This window comes from Bufo bufo, chromosome 3, assembly GCF_905171765.1.
Source record: "Bufo bufo chromosome 3, aBufBuf1.1, whole genome shotgun sequence".
Taxonomy (NCBI): Eukaryota; Metazoa; Chordata; class Amphibia; order Anura; family Bufonidae; genus Bufo; species Bufo bufo.
The window spans coordinates 355,683,095-355,707,325 of record NC_053391.1 but is presented as its reverse complement, the minus strand read 5'-3'; the positions used below and the strand labels follow the sequence as shown (position 1 = coordinate 355,707,325).

Below are 24,231 nucleotides of genomic sequence, written 5' to 3'. Positions count from 1 at the left end.
TTTAGAAACAAATCTTAAAATTTTTAAGAACATTTCCAAAACCCAATTTTTTTTAAGGACCAGCTCAGTTATAAAGTCACTTTGTGGGGCTTACATATTAGAAACCACACATGGATTTTAGGCGCTATGTCACATTTAAAAGATTGCCGAGGTCCCCAGAAATTAAAAATCCCAAGAAGTTACCCCATTTTGGAAAGAGCACCCCCGTATGAACATTTTAAGTGGTGGAAAGGGTACTTTTCAGCAAACAGGTGTCTCACAGAAGGCAGAAACACTTGTTATTTATTTTTTCCTCTGCTTAATTAAGGCGAGTGCCTGGGGCAACCAGGTGCTATAAATTGAACCACTTACACTCTTCAGAGCCTGCTCTTTCTGAGGCTTGCTCTACTAAGTGGCTTCTTATTAAGTGGAGTTAAAAAACCAGGAGTTTAAGAAAAGGAGTTTGGGAACTAAGGTTGGATATAATTTCCTTGTGTGTTGTTGGCTTAATTTTACGTGGTCCTTCGACTACAGCAGACAGGATCTAAATAATTTATACTGTTTTACTTTTTTACTGTTGTAATCCCCATTTAGTATGTGTTGCACAATTTACAACGCAGTCCAGTGCACATCTTGCATGATGTATGCAGTCCTGGAACAGGAGTTCAAGGGTGTATATCTTTGTTCTAGATGTGAGCAAATTACCCGTTTGGAATCGCAGATCGAGTCTCTAAATGGGCAAGTTGCAACACTGAGAGGCATTGATAATTTGCAAAAGAGTTTGCTTCTCACCGAGCAAGCACTCTTTGGGGTAGATGAGGGGGAGGGTGACAGAGAGGAGGCTGAGGAAAGTGAGGTAGCTAGCTGGGTAAAAGTTAGAAAGCGGGGTAGAGGGAAGAGTGCCAGGGAGGCTAGCCCTGATCTGACACACCCCAACAAGTTTGCACGTTTGCCAGATGAGGGGGATGTCAGTCCGGGGACGGCACTGCTCCAGCCAGACACTTCCTCTGCCAGTCAGGGGAATGTCAGCTCCGGTAAGCAGGGAACCAGGAGAGCAGGGCAGGCCAGACAGGTGCTGGTAGTGGGAGACTCCATTATTAGGGGAACAGATAGGGAAATCTGTCACAAAGACAGTGATCGCCGAACAGTGTGCTGTCTTCCTGGCGCTAGAGTTCGACACATCGCGGATCGGGTTGACAGATTACTGGGAGGGGCTGGAGATGATCCAGCGGTCATGGTCCATATCGGAACCAATGACAAAGTTAGAGGTAGGTGGAGAGTCCTTAAAAATGATTTCAGGGATTTAGGTCAAAAGCTGAGGGCAAGGACCTCAAAGGTAGTATTTTCCGAAATACTGCCTGTACCACGAGCCACACAAGAAAGGCAATGGGAGATTAGGGAGATTAACAAGTGGCTCAAAAACGGGTGTAGGAAGGAGGGGTTTGGGTTCCTGGAGAACTGGGACGATTTTTCTATCGGCTACAGGCTCTATCGTAGGGACGGGCTGCACCTCAATGGGGAAGGGGCAGCTGTGCTGGGGAGAAAGATGGCTAGAAGGTTGGAGGAGTGTTTAAACTAGGGACTGGGGGGGAGGGTAATTACGTTATAGGAGGGGAAGATAGTGCAGATAGAGACCGGGGGCAAGGTAATAAGAATGGGGGAGGAATGGAAGGAGGGACTAGAACAGTTCAGAAGGAAAGGTGTAGGGTAAAAAATATACATAAACCTCTCAAATGTATGTATACTAATGCCAGAAGCCTGACTAATAAAACTGGTGAACTGGAATTAGTGATGTGTGAGGAGGACTATGACATAGTGGGAATAACTGAGACATGGCTGGATGAAAGCTATGACTGGGCAGTTAATGTACAAGGTTACAGTCTGTTTAGAAAGGATCGTCAAAACCGGAGAGGGGGAGGGGTCTGCCTTTATATAAAGTCCTGTCTAAAGCCCACAGTCCGAGAAAATATAAGTGAGGGACATGAACATGTGGAGTCACTGTGGGTAGAGATACATGGAGCTAAAAACAACAATAAATTACTAATAGGAGTTTACTATAAACCACCGAATATACCAGAGTCCACAGAAAATCTACTACTAAACGAGATAGACAAGGCGGCAAATCATAATGAGGTGGTTATTATGGGGGACTTCAACTACCCAGATATAGACTGGGAAACTGAAACTTGTATATCTCATAAGGGAAACAGGTTCGTGGCAATAACCAAAGACAATTACCTCTCCCAACTGGTTCAGGACCCGACTAGAGGGACGGCCATACTGGACTTAATATTAACCAATAGACCTGACAGAACAGACGTGCAGGTTGGGGGACACCTGGTAAATAGTGACCATAAAGTAATAACCTTCCAATTATCATTCAAAAGAGCGTTTCTACAGGGAGGAACAAAAAAACCAAAACTTCAAAAAAGCTAAATTTAGCCAACTAAGAGAGGCCATAGGCCAAACTAACTGGGACAAAGTCCTCACAAAATACAGACACAAAATGGGATATCTTTAAAAACATCCTAAAAACTCATTGTGAGAGGTACATACCGTATGGTAATAAAAGGTTAAGGAACAAAAAGAAACCAATGTGGATAAATAGAACTGTAAAGAAAGCAATAAATGACAAAAAGAAAGCATATAAAACACTAAAACAGGAGGGTAGCACGGAAGCACTGAAAAACTATAAGGAAAAAAATAGAACATGTAAAAAACAAATAAAAGCGGCCAAACTAGAGACCGAGAGATTAATTGCCAAACAGAGTAAAACTAACCCTAAAATGTTCTTCAATTATATAAATGTTAAAAAGTATAAATCTGAAGGTGTTGGCCCTTTAAAGAGTAATGAGGGGGGAGTCGCAGAGAGCGACGAGGAGAAAGCAAAGCTGTTAAATATTTTTTTCTCCAACGTATTCACTGAGGAAAATAAACTGTCAGATGACATGCAGAATGTAAAAATAAATTCCCCATTAAAAGTGTCCTGTCTGACCCAGGAAGAAGTACATCAGCGACTTAAAAAGATTAAAATAGACAAATCGCCAGGACCGGATGACATACACCCCCGTATCCTAAAGGAATTAAGTAATGTCATAGCCAGACCCTTATTTCTGATATTTGCAGACTCTATACTGACAGGGAATGTCCCACAGGATTGGCGCGTGGCATATGTGGTGCCAATATTCAAAAAGGGGCCAAAAACAGAGCCTGGAAACTATAGGCCGGTAAGTTTAACATCTGTTGTGGGTAAACTGTTTGAAGGTTTTCGGAGAGATGCTATATTAGAGCATCTCAACGGAAATAAGCAAATAACGCCATATCAGCATGGCTTCGTGAGGGATCGGTCATGTCAGACTAATTTAATCAGTTTCTATGAGGAGGTAAGTTCTAGACTTGACAGCGGCGAATCAATGGATGTCGTATATCTGGACTTCTCCAAAGCATTTGACACTGTACCACATAAAAGGTTAGTATATAAAATGAGAATGCTCGGACTGGGAGAAAACATCTGTATGTGGGTAAGTAACTGGCTGAGTGATAGAAAACAGAGGGTGGTTATTAACAGTACACACTCAGATTGGGTCACTGTCACTAGTGGAGTACCTCAGGGGTCAGTCTTGGGCCCTATTCTCTTCAATATATTTATTAATGATCTTGTAGAAGGCTTGCATAGTAAAGTATCAATTTTCGCAGATGACACTAAACTGTGTAAAGTAATTTACACTGAAGAGGACAGTATACTACTACAGAGGGATCTGGATAGATTGGAGGCTTGGGCAGATAAGGTTTAACACTGATAAATGTAAAGTTATGCACATGGGAAGGAAAAATGCAAGTCACCCGTACATACTAAATGGTAAAACACTCGGTAACACTGACATGGAAAAGGATCTAGGAATTTTAATAAACAGCAAACTAAGCAGCAAAAACCAGTGTCAGGCAGCTGCTGCCAAGGCCAACAAGATAATGGGTTGCATCAGAAGGGGCATAGATTCCCGTGATAGGAACATAGTCCTACCACTTTACAAATCGCTAGTCAGACCACACATGGAGTACTGTGTACAGTTCTGGGCTCCTGTAAACAAGGCAGACATAGAGCTGGAGAGGGTTCAGAGGAGGGCAACTAAAGTAATAACTGGAATGGGGCAACTACAGTACCCTGAAAGATTATCAAAATTAGGGTTATTCACTTTAGAAAAAAGACGACTGAGGGGAGATCTAATTAATATGTATAAATATATCAGGGGTCAGTACAGAGATCTATCCCATCAGCTATTTATCCCCAGGACTGTGACTGTGACGAGGGGACATCCTCTGCGTTTGGAGGAAAGAAGGTTTGTACACAAACATAGAAAAGGATTCTTTACGGTAAGAGCAGTGAGACTATGGAACTCTCTGCCTGAGGAGGTGGTGATGGTGAGTACAATAAAGGAATTCAAGAGGGGCCTGGACGTATTTCTGGAGCTTAATAATATTACAGGCTATAGCTACTAGAGAGGGGTCGTTGATCCAGGGAATTATTCTGATTGCCTGATTGGAGTCGGGAAGGAATTTTTATTCCCCTAAAGTGGAGAAAATTGGCTTCTACCTCACAGGGTTTTTGGCCTTCCTCTGGATCAACTTGCAGGATAACAGGCCGAACTGGATGGACAAATGTCTTTTTTCGGCCTTATGTACTATGTTACTATGTAAAAGGATTTCAAAGCACACATTTGTGAAAATGAAAAATTACTAGCAGACCCCAATTTTTCACTTCCACAAGGGGTTAAATTAGAAAATGAACCCCAGTATGTGTTCCCCATTTTCTCCCCATTCAGGAAACACCCCATATGTGCTTGTATCCTGCTGTATGGGCGCACAGCAGGGCTCTAGAAGCAAACTGCAAAATATGGATTTTGCTGGCAGGCCTGAATTGCAGACATGGATTTTAGTTGCCATGTCGCATTTAAAGGGGGTTGTCTCAACTCGAGTTATATTTATTATGTGCATGACATGGATATAAGTAACTTACTAATGTAGATGAATTAGCAGAAATGCCTCTGGTCCCCACTATATTACTTCTTCGTCCTCATTATACACTGCTAGTCTCCGGGGGTTACGGCCAGGAGGGGTGAGACAACCCCTTTAAAAGATTGCCGAGGTCCCCAGAAATTGAAAACCCCAAGAAATGACCCCATTTTGGAAAGAGCACCCCCGTACAAACATTTTAAGGGGTGAAAAGGGTACTTTTGACCTAACAGGTGTTTCACAGAAATGAATATGTAGTGGTTGGCGAAAAGTGGATCTGTAAGCTATGTGGACTAAATCAGAGATATAAGGTGGTAAAACTGCAGGGTAAATCATGGATGAAATTAAATGAATACTGCATGGATGTGGAAGATTCTGAAACACTCCTGCATGCACAGGCCAGGCTTTTCAGGGCAGGTTTCACAGTGGTAAATGGTGTCTTTCCTTATCCCCCTATTCTAAAAACACCCTGCATCTTTTTTGGGTCCATCCTTCCTTCCTTGCTGTCTGGGGGACTTGACCTGGAAAATGTTGCCCTGGTACAACACTGGCACCTTGACTTCCTGAAGTACTGGGACCCTCCCCGGCCTGGCTTTGAAAAATTAGGGCCTTGATTACCTCCTCTTGGCACTGAAGGAAAGTTCCTGTGTGGCCTGCAGAATTAAATAGCATGTACGTATTGCACAGAAGTAGGGATGAGCGAACCTGAACTGTATAGTTCGGGTTCGTACCGAATTTTGGGGTGTCCGTGACACAGACCCGAACATTTTCGTAAAAGTCCGGGTTCGGTGCTTTTTGAAAGGCTGCAAAGCAGCCAATCAACAAGCGTCATACTACTTGCCCCAAGAGGCCATCACAGCCTTGCCTACTATTGGCATGGCTGTGATTGGCCAGTGCAGCATGTGACCCAGCCTCTATATAAGCTTGGGTCACGTAGCGTTGCACGTCACTCTGCCGATTCAAGCATAGGGAGAGGTTGCTGCTGCCATGTTAGTGCGAGATTAGGCAGATTAACTCCTCCAAAAGACAATTCAGTGATCGATTTCCAGCTGTGGATCATTGAAGTGCTGATATTGAATTGCTCACTTTTTTTAGGCTGCCCAGAGCGTTTTTATATCACTTTTATCTGGGGTGATCGGCGGCCATTTTGTGGCTTGCGGTGCGCCAGCACAAGCTACCACCAAGTGCATTTAACCATCAATAGTGTGGTTATTTTTTGCTATATCCTACATCAGGTGCAGGCTGAGCCTGTGTCACCCAAGTGCATTTAACCATCAACAGTGTGGTTATTTTTTGGCCATATCCTACATCAGGTGCAGGCTGAGCCTGTGTCACCCAAGTGCATTTAACCATCAACAGTGTGGTTATTTTTTGGCCATATACTACATCAGGGGCAAGTTGAGCCTGTCACCCAGCGCCTAAAAAATAGCCCTGACATTTATATTCCTCCAAATCAGTACTGTTTTAGCTGGTCCAATTATTTGTAGTGACCATAAAAGCACAATTTTTGTTCTGGGTTGAAAAACTATTCCCAAATTTGCCATTTTCAAAATTGTGGTGAAGAGGAACAATGAGGAAAACATCTAGCAAGGGACGTGGACGTGGACATGGTGGTGTTAGTGGACCCTCTGGTGCTGGGAGAGGACGTGGCCGTTCTGCAACAGCCACACGTCCTAGTGTACCAACTACCTCAGGTCCCAGTAGCCGCCAGAATTTACAGGGATATTTGGTGGGGCCCAATGCCGTTCTAAGGATGGTAAGGCCTGAGCAGGTACAGGCATTAGTCAATTGGGTGGCCGACAGTGCATCCAGCACGTTCACATTATCTCCCACCCAGTCTTCTGCAGAAAGCGCACAGATGGCGCATGAAAACCAAGCCCATCAGTCTGTCACATCACCCCCATGCATATCAGGGAAACTGTCTGAGCCTCAAGTTATGCAGCAGTCTCTTATGCTGTTTGAAGACTCTGCTGCCAGGGTTTCCCAAGGGCATCCACCTAGCCCTTCCCCAGGGGTGGAAGAGATAGAATGCACTAACGCACAACCACTTATGTTTCCTGATGAGGAGGACATGGGAATACCACCTCAGCACGTCTCTGATGATGACGAAACACAGGTGCCAACTGCTGCGTCTTTCTGCAGTGTGCAGACTGAACAGGAGGTCAGGGATCAAGACTGGGTGGAAGACGATGCAGGGGACGATGAGGTCCTAGACCCCACATGGAATGAAGGTCGTGCCACTGACTTTCACAGTTCGGAGGAAGAGGCAGTGGTGAGACCGAGCCAACAACCAGGCACCTACATGCAAAGCATGAACTGCAGTGAAGGAAACACCTTAAAAACAAGGAAGTCACTCAGGCTCCCCCTGCTACCTCTTCTGCAGCAAACATGGGATGTACCACCAACACCACCACCTGCGTCACCAAGCATCTCAACCATGTCACACGGCAGCGTTCAGCTCTCCATCTCACAAACATTTGAGAGAAAGCGTAAATTCCCACCTAGCCACCCTCGATCCCTGGCCCTGAATGCCAGCATTTCTAAACTACTGGCCTATGAAATGCTGTCATTTAGGCTGGTGGACACAGACAGCTTCAAACAGCTCATGTCGCTTGCTGTCCCACAGTATGTTGTTCCCAGCCGCCACTACTTCTCCAAGAGAGCCGTGCCTTCCCTGCACAACCAAATGTCCGATAAAATCAAGTGTGCACTGCGCAACGCCATCTGTGGCAAGGTCCACCTAACCACAGATACGTGGACCAGTAAGCACAGCCAGGGACGCTATATCTCCCTAACTGCACACTGGGTAAATGTAGTGGCGGCTGGGCCCCAGGCGGAGAGCTGTTTGGCGCACGTCCTTCCGCCGCCAAGGATCGCAGGGCAACATTCTTTGCCTCCTGTCTCCTCCTCCTACTCAGCTTCCTCCTCCTCTTCTTCCACCTGCTCATCCAGTCAGCCACACACCTTCACCACCAACTTCAGCACAGCCCGGGGTAAACGTCAGCAGGCCGTTCTGAAACTCATATGTTTGGGGGACAGGCCCCACACCGCACAGGAGTTGTGGCGGGGTATAGAACAACAGACCGACGAGTGGTTGCTGCCGCTGAGCCTCAAGCCCGGCCTGGTGGTGTGCGATAATGGGCGAAATCTCATTGCAGCTCTGGGACTAGCCGGTTTGACGCACATCCCTTGCCTGGCACATGTGCTGAATTTGGTGGTGCAGAAGTTCATTCGCAACTACCCCGACATGTCAGAGCTGCTGCATAAAGTGCGGGCCGTCTGTTCGCGCTTCCGGCGTTCACACCCTGCCGCTGCTCGCCTGTCTGCGCTACAGCGTAACTTCGGCCTTCCCGGTCACTGCCTCATATGAGACGTGCCAACCAGGTGGAACTCCACCTTGCACATGCTGGACAGACTGTGCGAGCAGCAGCAGGCCATAGTGGAGTTTCAGCTGCAGCACGCACGGGTCAGTCGCACTGTGGAACAGCACCACTTCACCACCAATGACTGGGCCTCCATGCGAGACCTGTGTGCCCTGTTGCGCTGTTTCGAGTACTCCACCAACATGGCCAGTGGCGATGACGCAGTTATCAGCGTTACAATACCACTTTTATGTCTCCTTGAGAAAACACTTAGGGCGATGATGGAAGAGGAGGTGGCCCAGGAGGAAGAGGGGTCATTTTTAGCACTTTCAGGCCAGTCTCTTCGAAGTGACTCAGAGGGAGGTTTTTTGCAACAGCAGAGGCCAGGTACAAATGTGGCCAGACAGGGCCCACTACTGGAGGACGAAGAGGACGAGGACGAGGATTAGGTGGCGGAGGATGAGGATGAAGCATGTTCACAGCGGGGTGGCACCCAAAGCAGCTCGGGCCCATCACTGGTGCGTGGCTGGGGGAAAAAACACAGGACGATGACGATACGCCTCCCACAGAGGACAGCTTGTCCTTACCTCTGGGCAGCCTGGCCACACATGAGCGACTACATGCTGCAGTGCCTGCGCAACGACAGCAGAGTTGCCCACATTTTAACGTGTGCGGACTACTGGGTTGCCACCCTGCTGGATCCCCGGTACAAAGACAATGGGCCCACCTTACTTCCTACACTGGAGCGTGATAGGAAGATGCGCGAGTACAAGCGCACGTTGGTAGACGCGCTACTGAGAGCATTCCCAAATGTCACGGGGGAACCAGTGGAAGCCCAAGGCGAAGGCAGAGGAGGAGCAAGAGGTCGCCAACGCAGCTGTGTCACGGCCAGCTCCTCTGAGGGCAGGGTTAGCATGGCAGAGATGTGGAAAAGTTTTGTCACCACGCCACAGCTAACTGCACCACCACCTGATACGGAACGTGTTAGCAGGAGGCAACATTTCACTAACATGGTGGAACAGTACCTGTGCACACCCCTCCACGTACTGACTGATGGTTCGGCCCCATTCAACTTCTGGGTCTCCAAATTGTCCACGTGGCCAGAGCTAGCCTTTTATGCCTTGGAGGTGCTGGCCTGCCCGGCGGCCAGCGTTTTGTCTGAACGTGTATTCAGCACGGCAGGGGGCGTCATTACAGACAAACGCAGCCGCCTGTCTACAGCCAATGTGGACAAGCTGACGTTCATAAAAATGAACCAGGCATGGATCCCACAGGACCTGTCCATCCCTTGTGCAGATTAGACATTAACTACCTCCCCTTAACAATATATTATTGTACTCCAGGGCACTTCCTCATTCAATCCTTTTTTATTTTCATTTTACCATTATATTGCGGGGCAACCCAAAGTTGAATGAACCTCTCCTCCGTCTGGGTGCCGGGGCCTAAATATGTGACAGTGGCCTGTTCCAGTGGTGGGTGACGTGAAGCCTGATTCTCTGCTATGACATGAAGACATTCTGTGCTGACATGAAGACTGATTCTGTGCAGACATGAAGCTAGATTCTCTGTTACGGGACCTCTCTCCTCTGTCTGGGTGCCAGGGCCTAAATGTGTGACAGTGGCCTCTTCCAGTGGTGGGTGACGTGAAGCCAGATTCTCTGCTATGGGACCTCTGTCCAATTGATATTGGTTAATTTTTTTTTTATTTTTTTTTTAATTCATTTCCCTATCCACATTTGTTTGCAGGGGATTTACCTACATGTTGCTGCCTTTTGCAGCCCTCTAGCTCTTTCCCGTTACAGCCTTTTTAGTGCCGAAAAGTTCGGGTCCCCATTGACTTCAATGGGGTTCGGGACAAAGTTCGGGTCTGGTTCGGATCCCGAACATTTCCGGGAAGTTCGGCCGAACTTCTCGAACCCGAACATCCAGGTGTTCGCTCAACTCTACACAGAAGGCAATGTGTACGGCCAGCTTTTTGTACCACGTTCGTTTTTCGTTTGGCACTGTAGGGCTTCAGAAGTTGATCTGAAAGATCCACCCCTCCCATGTGCCTGTTGTAGTCCAGGATACAAACTGGTTTGGGGGTAGTGGTTGTGGTACCACGTACAGGGGCAGGGGAGCTGGTGTTAGTGTGAATGTTGGTCAGTACAAGGACATCCCTCTTGTCCTTGTACTTAGGCTACTTTCAAACTGCCGTTTCTGGGTCCGCCTGGGAGATCCGTTTCAGGGCTCTCACAAGCGGCCCAAAACGGATCAGTTTAGCCCCAATGCATTCTGAATGGATAAGGATCCGCTCAGACTGCATCAGTTTGGCTCCGTTCAGTCTCCACAAGCAGCGTTTTGATGTCCGTCTGACGAAACTGAGCCAAACGGATCCGTCCTGACTTACAATGTAAGCCAATGGGGACGGATCCGTTTTTACTGACACAATATGGTGCAATTGAAAACGGATCCGCCTCCCATTGACTTTCAATGCAAGTCAAAACTGATCCGTTTGCATTATCATGGTAATGCAAACGGATCCGTTCTGAACGGATACAAGCATTTGCATTATAGGTGCGGATCCGTCTGTGCAGATATAAAAGATATGGAGAACAGGATGGTATACAGTACACGGAGAAGCACAGGGCCAGTCACACCAAAAACAGCACCAAGAAGGCTGTGCAGTATAAAGCACAGATAGGTACGACCAAAGGATAAAAGCATGAGGCTCCCGAGTAACCAGGATGATATAGCATATAATGGTCGCCCCAATTAGGGTATTGTACACAAGGTACCACAGACCAAATATGGTACACCGAGAGCCGTAGCTTACATGCACGGAAATGTATAGGCACCACAACCTGCCAATGATAATGACACAAATAATAAGGATAACTGGCTGGAATCAAAATGCCGACATGCGCCTAAATGCAGAGGACCCAATGTGGATACATACGAGGGTGCCCTGTACCTAGTGTGGAGCCGTGCTAATAGCAGGACGTACCTGAAGACATGGTGGTGGGATGGATGTCAGGCCCTGAGCGCGAGACCTTGACGCGCGTTTCACCTCAGCGGCGTCGTCAGGACGTCCTGCTATTAGCACGGCTCCACACTAGGTACAGGGCACCCTCGTATGTATCCACATTGGGTCCTCTGCATTTAGGCGCATGTCGGCATTTTGATTCCAGCCAGTTATCCCTATTATTTGTGTCATTATCATTGGCAGGCTGTGGTGCCTATACATTTCCGTGCATGTAAGCTACGGCTCTCGGTGTACCATATTTGGTCTGTGGTACCTTGTGTACAATACCCTAATTGGGGCGACCATTATATGCTATATCATCCTGGTTACTCCGGAGCCTCATGCTTTTATCCTTTGGTCGTACCTATCTGTGCTTTATACTGCACAGCCTTCTTGGTGGTGTTTTTGGTGTGACTGGCCCTGTGCTTCTCCGTGTACTGTATACCATCCTGTTCTCCATATCTTTTATATTTTATAATAAATGACATTTTTGATACACTATTCCACTTGTTTGGTTTTTGGTCTACTCTGGATGTGGCACAAGTGGTAACTATAGCTGTCTAAGTTGACAGAGCTGCCTTTTTGTAGGTTAACCGTCTGTGCAGATACCAGACGGATCAGCACCTAAACGCAGGTGTGAAAGTAGCCTTAACCACCAGCATGTTATCATGGAGGAGAGCCCTACTTTCACCCATTCTCAGTGGTTGCCCTACTAGGGATCTAGTGATCCTCTCTGATTTTTGCGCACTGTGCTGCAAGCCACAGTACCTCTGGCAGTTAGGGGCCTGAATAGGGGTATTCTGGTATAATAGTTATCCACATAGAGGTGGTAACCCTTATCCAGCAGCGGGTGCAGTAAGTCCCAAACAATCTTCCCACTAACTCTTAGGATGGGGGCGGGGCCCATTCTAGGAGTTCTATCCGGGAATCTTTCCCTTCGTAAATGCGGAACTTGTGGGTGTACCCGGAGGTGGGCACTGTGCATTGGGGTGGGCACTGTGCATTGTCGTTATAGTGTAGGAATTTCCAAATTGACTCAAATCTCTTCCGGGTCATGGTCTTCCTGTAAATTGGAGTCTGATGTCCGAACTCCAATATTGTCTAACGTTTGGCTTCTTTACAACGCCCATATGCAGCACGAGTGCCCAAAACACAATGGGCCAGATTTATCATGACTCTGACAGCTCACTCCACTTTCACATATGGCTAAAGTCAGTTTTAGCCAAGTCAGATTTATGATCGGCCCTTTAAGACTGTAATAAATGTGGTTTGACGGTAGCAGTTTATCCGTCAGTAAGCAGCTTTACAAAAGTCGCACATCTTTACGAAAAAGTCGCACGTTTTTATGAAAAAGTCGCATGTTCTATTAAAAAGTCTCATAAGATAAGCATGGTCCTCACTGGAGTGAAATTGGGACTTTTTTGCGACTTTTTTTAAATAGTCCCAATAGTAAATCTGTCTAGAGATTCATTTACATAAGAAAACACGCCCACTTTCAGAAAACTGGCGAGCCTAGTGTAGAGCAGAAAAAAGTCGCAAATTTGTGCGCAGTTTTAGCGTTTGGGACTTTTTTGGGACTTTTTCACTCCATTATTCTGACCTGAGCTAATGATAAATCTGGCCCTATCTCTGCTGCACTTACTGGGATCCAACCTATGGATGTCTGGGCATGCTGGGAGTTGTAGTTTTGCAACAGCTGTAGGCACGCTGGTTGGGAAACACTGGTCTAGAGTATGGCGATGTAGGGTTCTGATCAATGAGTTGTTGGGCATATAAATTGGTTTGGGCCACCATTAAAAAAATCTATTTCTGTGAAGCCCTGTCTATCTGTATTCCGGAGCTGCCCACAAAATTTGTAATTTGGGGCCGATAATCATCAGGTGTGGGGTCCATAAGGGTTCACTCTGGGGGGCTGCCTCCGCTGCTACCCTGGAGTGCCTTCTAGAGGGTCCCTTATCATCGGATGATGATGATTGAGGGGGTAGAGGAGTAGATTACTTATCAGTAATGGACACTACTGATTGGTGCTCAGTGGTTGCAAAATGCACGTACATAGATGGTGCGTTCGTGCAAAATTCTAAACTGACACTAACTGAAATATATACATATATCATTTGAAATTTTAGAGTAGGAAAATAAGAAAAAAATATTTTATCAGACCTCATATCAGCCCACTCAGAGCCTTAGACCTCAGAATAGCCCATCAGTACCCCCATCAGACTAAAATAAAAAATCATCTTACCTGTCCTGCGCCACGGCTCCTCTTCAGCTGTTGCGCTCCCATCTTCCCGGCCTGCACTGCCACATGACTGCGTGCACATTACGTCCTGATGCTGTACGGGACAGTGCAGCACAGGCAGGGAAGATGGAAGCGCGACAGCTGAAGAAGAGCCGCGGGTCAGGCAAGATGATTTTTTATTTTAGTCTGATGGGGGTACTGCTACAGACACTTTCCTCCCCCCCCCCCCCTACTTTTTTTTTTGTGCGTCTTCTAAATCGAAAAATACGATCATATATATATATATATATATATATATATTATATATATATATATATATATACATATACATATACATATACACACACACACACATACACACCACTAACTGCAGGTCTTTTCACACAAAACTGTAAAAAAATTAAATATATAAAAATAAAAAATGAGCACACTACTGAGCAGTACTCTGCAGCACGCACAGATTGTGCGTCCGTGCAAAAACTGTAGCATAAAAATTCACTACAGTGTTAAAAAAAAGTGAACACTGGCTAATTATATCTATCTATCTCTATATCTCTAACTACAATTTCTTCTTTTTGAACGAAAAAATAATAAAAAATAAAAAAAGCACAAAGAATAATCCCCAGGTGCTGATCAGGCAGGTATGCACTGAACAGCACTTGGCGGGAAGACCAAAAAAAAAAAAAAAAAGTACACAGACCAATGGCATCTGGTTTGGATCTGGAACAGCTGCAAATGAAAAAAAAATTCCAGATGTTCTTTTTATCTTCTTTCTTCACAGTGGTGGTGCACTACAAGTCCCAGCAAGCCAACAAGCCGCACATAAAGGCACAGAACCTCTCTGCATGCAGTCTCCTGCTAGAATGGCTGCATGCAGGGAGGTTCTGCCCTTTCCTGTGTGGCTATAGCACTGCCATTGGCTGGAGCGTTGTTCCAGCCAATAGCAGCGCTGGCAGGGGACGCCAAACACTGGTGTCCCCTGCCTCACCTCGGAGGAGACAGGTGCTGGCCGCAGGGCCATACTGCTTCCGGTGCTATGTGCGTGTCTTCATTGACCGGCCAATTGCAGTGCTTGGAGCTGCAGGTGGGCGGTTCTGCCCTTACCTGGCATGGATGCCTGCCATGGTGCCCCGATTCCCCCGCGATTCCCTCCCAGCACCCGGCGGACCTTGTGCCGTACATGTAAGTCGCTGGTCCTTAAGTCACGTCCAGCTGTGACATACATGTACGGCAATTGTCCTTAAGGGGTTAAGCAGACATACAGACCTATTGCCGTATTAAATATCATCCATGTGGTCGCCACACTGAAGATTAATACATTTGTGCAAATAGGGCCTCACAGGCTTTATCGCTATTGCCCAGAGTGTTCCTTTATTCTGGTTACCAGCTGTCAGAAATAGGATGAGGAAACACAGACCTACCTTTTCCTTGGTCATTTATCTACAAAAGCAATAGCAAAAAGCAACAACCTATTCTGATACATTTCCACCAAAATACAATCTCTCCTTGGCAAGAAATAAGGTGAAATGCCCCTTTACGCTGTGTCTGAAAATCTAGTTTCAGCCATGTATGGAGTAGTAACATGTCAATGACTAAAATGCCATCGCTATGCTCTGTCAGTACTGTACATTTTTTTTTTTTTACATATTATACAAAAACACTGGGTCAGACTGCATTACCACAATTGCACAACCCTTACCATTAAACATGCTGTTTGCAATAGCACCACATGGAGCAATTGGCTTTTGTTCAGCATTCACTCTATATGGGGCACACTCATTGGCAGGATTCTGTGATAAAACAGGAAAAAGGTATGTCACAAAAAGGAACATTTCCCTGTACAGATATATTCATATGGTATAAGCATATCAGAAATGTTGCCTCAAATGTGCAAACAATTGCAGCAAAAAAGGTATGTCCGCTCCATGTGAATATAACCGGAGGGTGTCCGTAAACATCAATAGCACAGAGTTTTACCTATAGAAGCCACATGTTTAAAAACCAAGATAATCTGCTGTAAAAGATTGGGCGTTTTCACAGTGTAGCACTAATATATATATATATATATAATTATTATTTTTTTTTTTTTTTTTTATATGACCCCTTAAATGCAAGTCAAACTGGGCAGTTCCCATACCAGAGACTTGGTCACACATTCGTGCATCTCTACCCAGGTTATCCAGTCCCGGTTGTGATGACACGTTCACTTGAATTGGTAATGTTCCTTGCACAGGGGGTCAATCTGTGCATCTGTCCAGATTTGCCTTTGTAAATTCTTTCGACTGTTCTGCAATATTATTTTATATTGTTGATCCCATCTTTACTATTACTTAAAGGAGTTCTCCTGGTTATAGATATTTATGACCTATCCACAGGTCATCAATATCAAACCAGTAGGTGACAGATATCCGGCACCCCTACAGATCAGCCGCTACCTGCAGACATGATGCCAGGAAGTAAACAAACAATGTATGGAGCTGAAGCACCAGAGTTCTGTACACTGTAGTGGCCATTCTGGGGTACTACAGCCAATTCCGTTAATTACCAAATAATATTCTATCGTTTTCAAACCAGCACCTGGATCTGAATACTTTTGTAATTGCATGTAATTCAAAATTTATTATAGCTACTGAATAATTCAATGAAATCTACCTGTATAGCGCCACCTGCTGTTTGCTCTTTTACTTATTTATTTGTCCTGCTCACCGAGATGAAAAGGAGTCTAGCCTAAGTCTGAGTCTAAGTATAGCCAAGTAACTGGAGCAATGAATGAGGAGATCTCTGGATGTATGTGAGGTAGAGGACTGATTCTAGCTTTGTTAGAAAGAGGTTGGCATGTACTAGACTGTGTATGATTTTCATTTTTACATTAATCATGGGATAACCCCTTTAAATGGGAGCGGGTACACAGCTGTGGGTTTATTTCCGGGAACCATGGCTGGGCCAACAATGAGGACAATTCTTGGGAACAACTGTTCATATGAAGGCTCATTCCCAATAATTGCCCAAGTAAGTGGCTCATTCATTGGCGATTGCATATTTTATGTGGCAAAAAAACAAAAAAAAAAAAACCATTTTCTGGCAGCTCTGTATAAACCTGGATGTAATCTGCATAGGGAGTAATGATCACAGTAGAATGATAGCTACATGTAAATGTAGCTCTCCAAGAATCAACAGCAGTTATGGTTCAATCTCAATAATTGCCTGTGGATCCGCTCATGGAAAAAGTTAATTACTACTTGCAAGTATACAATTTGGCATAAAAAAAAGAAAAAAGCAAGAAGTGATGCAAAGTTATAATTATACAGAGAATCAAAGTGTGTACCTACCGTTAGACTAGAAAGGTCTCCATTTAATTGTTTTTCATCCCTAGATATCATATACCGATAGTGGTTCTGGTAGAAGTTTGATAATTCATAGTACATAAAAACAGCTCCCTAGAATAAGAAAGTATAGACCTGTATCAGCCAAGATAGTAGTGCAGATACTAACCTTCACATAGCGTAAAATGGAAGTTACTAAAGATACTAAAAAAGTCTAGCATGTCACAGAGACACAATGGAAAAATCATTTGATGGAATAAATGAGGTTGGATCCCAGCTAACTACAATACCCACAAAAGGAGTGGTCTGGGAGGGCTCAAAGGGTGTTTAAAAAAAATTAAAAAGGAAGGAATGCTCACCCTCAGCAATACCCCCGCTGCTCCCAACTGCTCTGTCTGGTCTAAGGAAATACCTGCTCTGCCAGTCACTGGCAGAGGCAGGTCACTTCAGTGCCCTTTGATTAGCTGAGAAGGTATCTCCAGGCATTTCCTACGTGTCAAGAAGTAGAGACCAGAGAGTTAGGCATCAGAATGCCAGGGAATCAGTGACGAGAGTATCCCTCGTTTTATTTATCCCACTTTGAGCCCTTTCTAACAGGTTCAGACTGGCCCAACAGAATACCAGAGGATCTTCCAGTGGACCTAGACTCCGATACCATAATGGGCTCTAGGATCTAAAAGAAATGAAACATTTGGCTTCCTTTGGAGCCAATCACTTGCAGGGCCGGTGCAAGGATTTTTGCCGCCCTAGGCAAAGATCCATTTTGCCGCCCCCTCATGTCACTCACTCACTGACAGACACACACTGACAGACAGACACGCACTCAGACACTCACTGAATGACGTACACAGAAAGTCACTGACAGACACACATACATTTTGCTGAACGGAATTGCGGACCCATTCATTCCTATGGGGCAGCACGATGTGCTGCCCAGACACGGAATTGCGGACCCGCACTTCCAGGTCAGCAATTCCGTTCCCGAAAAAACTAGAACATGTCCTATTCTTGTCCGCAATTGCGGACAAGAATAGGCATATTCTATAGTGCCGGCAATGTGCTGTCCGCAAAATGCGGAACGCACATTGCCGTTGTCAGCGTTTTGCGGATTCGCAAAACACGTTGCGGATGTGTGAATGGACCCTCACTGACAGACACTCATTCAGACACACTCACTCACTGGCAGACAAACACACACACATATACACTCACACAGACACTCACTGACAAACACACAGACACTTACTGACCGACAGACAGACATCCACACTCACAGACACACATACATTTACTGACAGACAGACATACACTCACTCACTGACTGACTGTCTGCCTGTGTGTGTCTCTCTGACATTTAAAGACTCACCTGGGGTCCAGTGTGGTGCAGCTCCTCAGTCCTCCAGCTGTTTAGTATGCCGGGGCTGGAATGACATATTCCGGCAACACAGAGGGCGCACGAGGGAGGAGTGGGGAGCTGCTAGAACAGCCTCCTCTCCTCCGGTAATTTACTGGCAGAGCAGGCACCTGCCATCAGGGTAAGCAGATGCCTGCTCTACCATATTTAAGAAGGACCTCCACCTCCTGGCCCCCCTGTAACGGCGCTGGGGGCAGCTCAAGAGCCGCTCGCCCAGTGATGCAGCCCCAGACAGGGGGAGCCCACCAGGGTGCCCCCAGCAGGCCGGCGCCCTAGGCAAACGCCTAGTTCGCCTAATGGTGGCACCGGCCCTGATCACTTGCCTCTAGGGGCCATTTCTTTCATTCAAAACCTTAAACTTTATTTATGATATAGGAGTTGGGCCTGGAGAATACGGTAATTTCCTCTGGTGGGCCCCAGGAACCCCAGTTCAACACTGTTTTCTAAGGAGTCTGGCCCTAGAAGGGCTGTTTTCTCCCAGCATCCTGTAGGATGAAGACCGTGCAGATCAGATTCTCTCTAAGTCAGTAGCTAAAAGTGCATGTTGCTCAGAAGACCATTCATTCTACCAATCACGGGTAGTCCTACTGTAGTTCACAGATCTCACCAACAACATTTTAGGTCATGTCAGAATGCACAGAAAAATGAACATTTCAATTCTCTAAAATAAAAGGATAGTGTTCACGTAACCGCTGGAGAGATGTAAGAGTTAGCTATCATTGGACAGTGGGTTGCTGACTATGGACATCAACGTTCATACAGTGTTTGTATCCAGACCAAGAGAGCCTTCAGGCCAAACATCTGCAGCTCGCAACAGATGAAAAAACACTAAAACAGGACAGTAAAACAAGAACTGTATTGTACATTAAAATGGTTCATTTTAAAGGGATGCAGCAGTATGGAACTTACCTGAAAGTCTTCTGTTATATTGAAAGGAATGTTACAGATGCAGGGTCTTGAGGCATTAGCACTGGTACAATTAAAACAGGCTTCACCATCAAGGGCTCCTGTGTAATCATGCTAAAGGAAACAAAAAGTTTATTATCTGTTCATGTAATACTCTATGGCAGGGATCAGCAACCTCCAACTCCTAGAATCATCCTTTCACTTTTTTGGCAGTTACAAGAACAGATGAGCAAGTGTGCATGCTGGGATTTGTAGTTTCACAGCAGCTGGAGTTGCGAAGCTTGTTGAACCCGGTTCTATTTTTTTTTTTGCGGTGCAGACTGTCTTTTGCAGATGGCGGACCCTTTCAAGTTAGTGTGTCCACAACCGCAAACAGCGTGTACACGGGCAGTGCCCGTGCATTGCGGACTGCCATTTGTGGTCACACGCTCGTGTGCATGAACCCTTAGAAACGGGCCTAATCAGCCTGGTCTATCAATTAAAGGGTAACAGTCATTTCAATTGTTTTTAATAGAGTGTAGGGACAGGGATTTTACATTTTTGTAATGTACTTTATTAAGGAAATGTGTGTATTTTTTTTTAGTACAAAACAGCCTGTACAAGATCTAGTCGCTAATCTTACGATTCATACTAAACGGTTGATTTCTCCTTTAAATTATTCCAAACAGAAATCCGTTATGACGACTTGGTCACACCACTTTTCTGCTTTTAGAAACATAGAATGTGTCGGCAGATAAGAACCATTTGGCCCATCTAGTCTGCCCAATATACTGAATACTATGAATAACCCCTGGCCCTATCTTATATGAAGGATGGCCTTATGCCTATCCCATGCATGCTTAAACTCCTTCACTGTATTTGCAGCTACCACTTCTGCAGGAAGGCTATTCCATGCATCCACTACTCTCTCAGTAAAGTAATACTTCCTTATATTACTTTTAAACCTTTGCCCCTCTAATTTAAAACTGTGTCCTCTTGTAGCAGTTTTTCTTCTTTTAAATATGCTCTCTTCCTTTACAGAGTTGATTCCCTTTATGTATTTAAAAGTTTCTATCATATCCCCTCTGTCTCTTCTTTCTTCCAAGCTATACTTTTATCTACTAAAGAGATGTTAGACTCCTTATATAGGGCAAACTGATATGATGCTTCCTCATAATGGGGATATGGCTATTAAAATAGAGCACAAAGCATACAATTCTCCATTACGTAATTACCTTATTGGGCGAACCACTATGTCCACTTGTCTAGATGTGCTCACATGGATGCAAGATTTAGATCACCGTTTTGGGCGTCATTCACAAACCCAAATTGCTTGGATACCAATAGAATCCTTTGCTACAATACATTCATTACATTTTGTTCCTTTAATTCCAGAGTGGACAATATTTGGCCAAGATGGCCATTCTACATATCCTGGATGAGAGGAGCAATAAAAAGTGTTCATAATCTCCACGGTTCTATGTAAATCTATTCTACAAGAATGGCTTTCTCCTAATCTATCTACTGTTAGGTTGTGTATTCAAAAGTTATCTTTACTTATCGTAAAGTTTAAGGCTTTTTAACTTTATAGGAATCTTTCATGCAGATGCTACCACCTACAGTAGAATTCAGCAGAGGCTACGAGATTTTCTATATACCACATGGTATCTGGAACAATCTGCGTCTCATGGCTCATTGCAGGGGCGTATTGGCCATAGACCTTACAGGGAAATTTCCTGGTGGGCCAATGTCAAGGTGGCCGCCTGGGCGGCCCTCATGGCCGGCCAGTGGATGTTTTTTTTTTTCTTTTTGGGGGGGGGGGGGGGGGGATGTATTTTGTGCTGCTGGCAGCATTATTTTGTGATGGACTGTGGCATTTGACTCTGTTGGGGTGGTATAATGTGCTGCAATATGGTATTGATGGCCCTGCCTCCTGGACCCAACTGCAAACCGGGGCCACTTTTATTATTTTTTCCAGGGCCACTTTAAGTTCCCAGTCCACCCCTGGCTCGTTGTAATAACAGCACAACTTGTGTTTGTATAAAATCAGGTTTGGTGTGTTATGTTCCACTTTGGTTGCTCAGGAAAGTCGCACATTATGATTTAGTCACCCTTTACCCCCCCCCCCCTTCTGTCCTTGTCATTCCCTTCCCTCTTGCAGTCCAAATGTTACAATTGTGACAGATTGCTGTTGTACATGAATACTTTTGTACATGATTTTTTTTTCTCTACAGGACATGATGTATGGACCATCATTGCTGTATTAACCTGTTTAGTCCAAGGTTTTCTTTTTGCGCCTTGACAGATGGACTACTTTTTGTGTAGGACTGTTCTGGGCTATTCGTATGCCTTTGTCTTACTACATGTCCTATAATGCTACTATATTTTGGGTTTCTCTCATTCGCCTTCCCTTCCTCTACTCTTTACCTAACTTGTGTATGTTAACGTGTGAAATGTTCACTATAAAGCATTTAAAAAGAAAAGAAAACAGTCTGTATAGTGTCACAGTGTTGCTAAGGGGAACCCATCTTTAGAGTGTTCTGTACACTGAAGAGGGCTATGCATAACAAACAGTGGCAAGCTTCTCAGCCTGCCTCTTCTCTCCATTCGCCGCCCCACCTCTCTACATGTGCCCTACCATATTTCTGACCAGCCCCTGCCTATATGACATGCTGCCAGCTCTGATCTCTGGCAGCTCTGCCCACTTCTATCTTCCCTGCACTTCTGTTAGTTACTGAGCACAGAGGAAATAGGAGAATGGGGATGAAGCAATCAAAGCTGTACAGGAACTTAGTACACTTGCTGTCAGGGCTGATAGCTGCAGTGCCTCTTATCTCCTTATTGTCCCAGCAAATAACTAGAGACAATGGGGACTTCAGCAATCAGCACTGACAGCAAGTGTACTATGTTCCTGTATATTTTCCCCTCTATTTCCTGCAGGGGTTTGGGTAGGGAGACAAAGCCACATCTTGCATGAGGGTACAGAGCTACCTCGGCGGCCGTGCCCTTCAGAAGGTAGAGGAGAGAGGGAGGGGGGTCTGCGCTACTGGGACTAGGAGTATTTCAGAAAATTATAGCCTGCGACTGGTGGATACTGATGGAAGGCCTTTGGATCATTTATACAGGTCATAAAAATGCAATCACCCAACAAACAGGTGATCAGTGCTATGTTTAAACAATGCAATTATCGAGAACAAATATTGTCCTAAGTAATCATTTTCACACATGTATATGCTTTGACATTCCCAAACATTTATGAAGGATACCAAGGTCTTCTCTAATTTCTAGCTGGAAATGGTTCTTTTGAATGCCACAATATTTTCTAAAATACCAGTAATACTCATGTTTTACCCTCAATGCCACTTTGGCATCTTATGTAATAGCATACACCCCTAAAATCATAGCTGAAGGGATTGTATTATCTGGAAAACACCCATCAATTTGCCCTGCTAGAAGTGGATATCATAGAGGACACAACTATAGTGGACAACCCATAGTGGACAACCATGTATTTACAAGATGACCCACTCTTTTGAAAGTGCACCTTGTGATGAGACAGCTTACCCCTGTGATATCATCTGATACTTGGCTGACTCAGTCTAACCAACGGCGACGGGCTGATTTGCCTCCTTTGAATTCCTTTATTTTTCAATAAAAGGAGGAAGGTGTTTTCCAGTTTTGACAACCATTGTAACTTATTTGTATGTATTAGCTACTGCATAATCATGATTTGTGCAAATTTGGAAGAATTTAGAGTATCTCCAGAAACTGTACACTATGTTGTAGTGTCTAAATCTGCAAGATATACACTGCTCAAAAAAATAAAGGGAACACTTAAACAACACAATGTAACTCCAAGTCAGTCACACTTCTGTGAAATCAAACTGTCTACTTAGGAAGCAGCACTGAGTGACAATCAATTTCACATGCTGTTGTGCAAATGGGATAGACAACAGGTGGAAATTATAGGCAATTAGCAAGACACCCCCAATAAAGGAGTGGTTCTGCAGGTGGTGACCACAGACCACTTCTCAGTTCCTATGCTTCCTGGCTGATGTTTTGGTCACTTTTGAATGCTGGCGATGCTTTCACTCTAGTGGTAGCATGAGACGGAGTCTACAACCCACACAAGTGGCTCAGGTAGTGCAGCTTATCCAGGATGGCACATCAATGCGAGCTGTGGCAAGAAGGTTTGCGGTGTCTGTCAGCGTAGTGTCCAGAGCATGGAGGCGCTACCAGGAGACAGGCCAGTACATCAGGAGACGTGGAGGAGGCTGTAGGAGGGCAACAACCCAGCAGCAGGACCGCTACCTCCGCCTTTGTGCAAGGAGGAACAGGAGGAGCACTGCCAGAGCCCTGCAAAATGACCTCCAGCAGGCCACAAATGTGCATGTGTCTGCTCAAACTGTCAGAAACAGACTCCATGAGGGTGATATGAGGGCCCGACGTCCACAGGTGGGGGTTGGGCTTACAGCCCAACACCGTGCAGGGCGTTTGGCATTTGCCAGAGAACACCAAGATTGGCAAATTCGCCACTGGCGCCCTGTGCTCTTCACAGATGAAAGCAGGTTCACACTGAGCACATGTGACAGACGTGATAGAGTCTGGAGACGCTGTGGAGAACGTTCTGCTGCCTGCAACAGCCTCCAGCATGACCGGTCTGGCATTAGGTCAGTAATGGTGTGGGGTGGCATTTCTTTGGAGGGCCGCACAGCCCTCCATGTGCTCGCCAGAGGTAGCCTGACTGCCATTAGGTACCGAGATGAGATCCTCAGACCTCTTGTGAGACCATATGCTGGTGCGGTTGGCCCTGGGTTCCTCCTAATGCAAGACAATGCTAGACCTCATGTGGCTGGAGTGTGTCAGCAGTTCCTGCAAGACAAAGGCATTGATGCTATGGACTGGCCCGCCCGTTCCCCAGACCTGAATTTAACTGAGCACATCTGGGACATCATGTCTCGCTCTATCCACCAGCACCACAGACTATCCAGGAGTTGGCAAATGCTTTAGTCCAG

At 45.5% G+C, this 24,231-nt stretch overlaps 1 protein-coding gene across 1 annotated transcript in view; it reads right to left on the bottom strand.

The window, feature by feature from the left end:
- Positions 1 to 24,231, bottom strand: part of LOC120993420 (cell cycle control protein 50B-like) — a 69,972-nt gene that overhangs the window by 9,967 nt on the left and 35,774 nt on the right. Inside the window, exons 3-5 of the mRNA XM_040421927.1 lie at positions 19,241 to 19,351; positions 16,924 to 17,031; positions 15,294 to 15,384 (exon numbers count right to left, since the gene is read on the bottom strand). Of these exons, the coding sequence (XP_040277861.1) occupies positions 15,294 to 15,384; positions 16,924 to 17,031; positions 19,241 to 19,351 (310 nt within the window). The remainder of the gene's footprint in view (positions 1 to 15,293; positions 15,385 to 16,923; positions 17,032 to 19,240; positions 19,352 to 24,231) is intronic.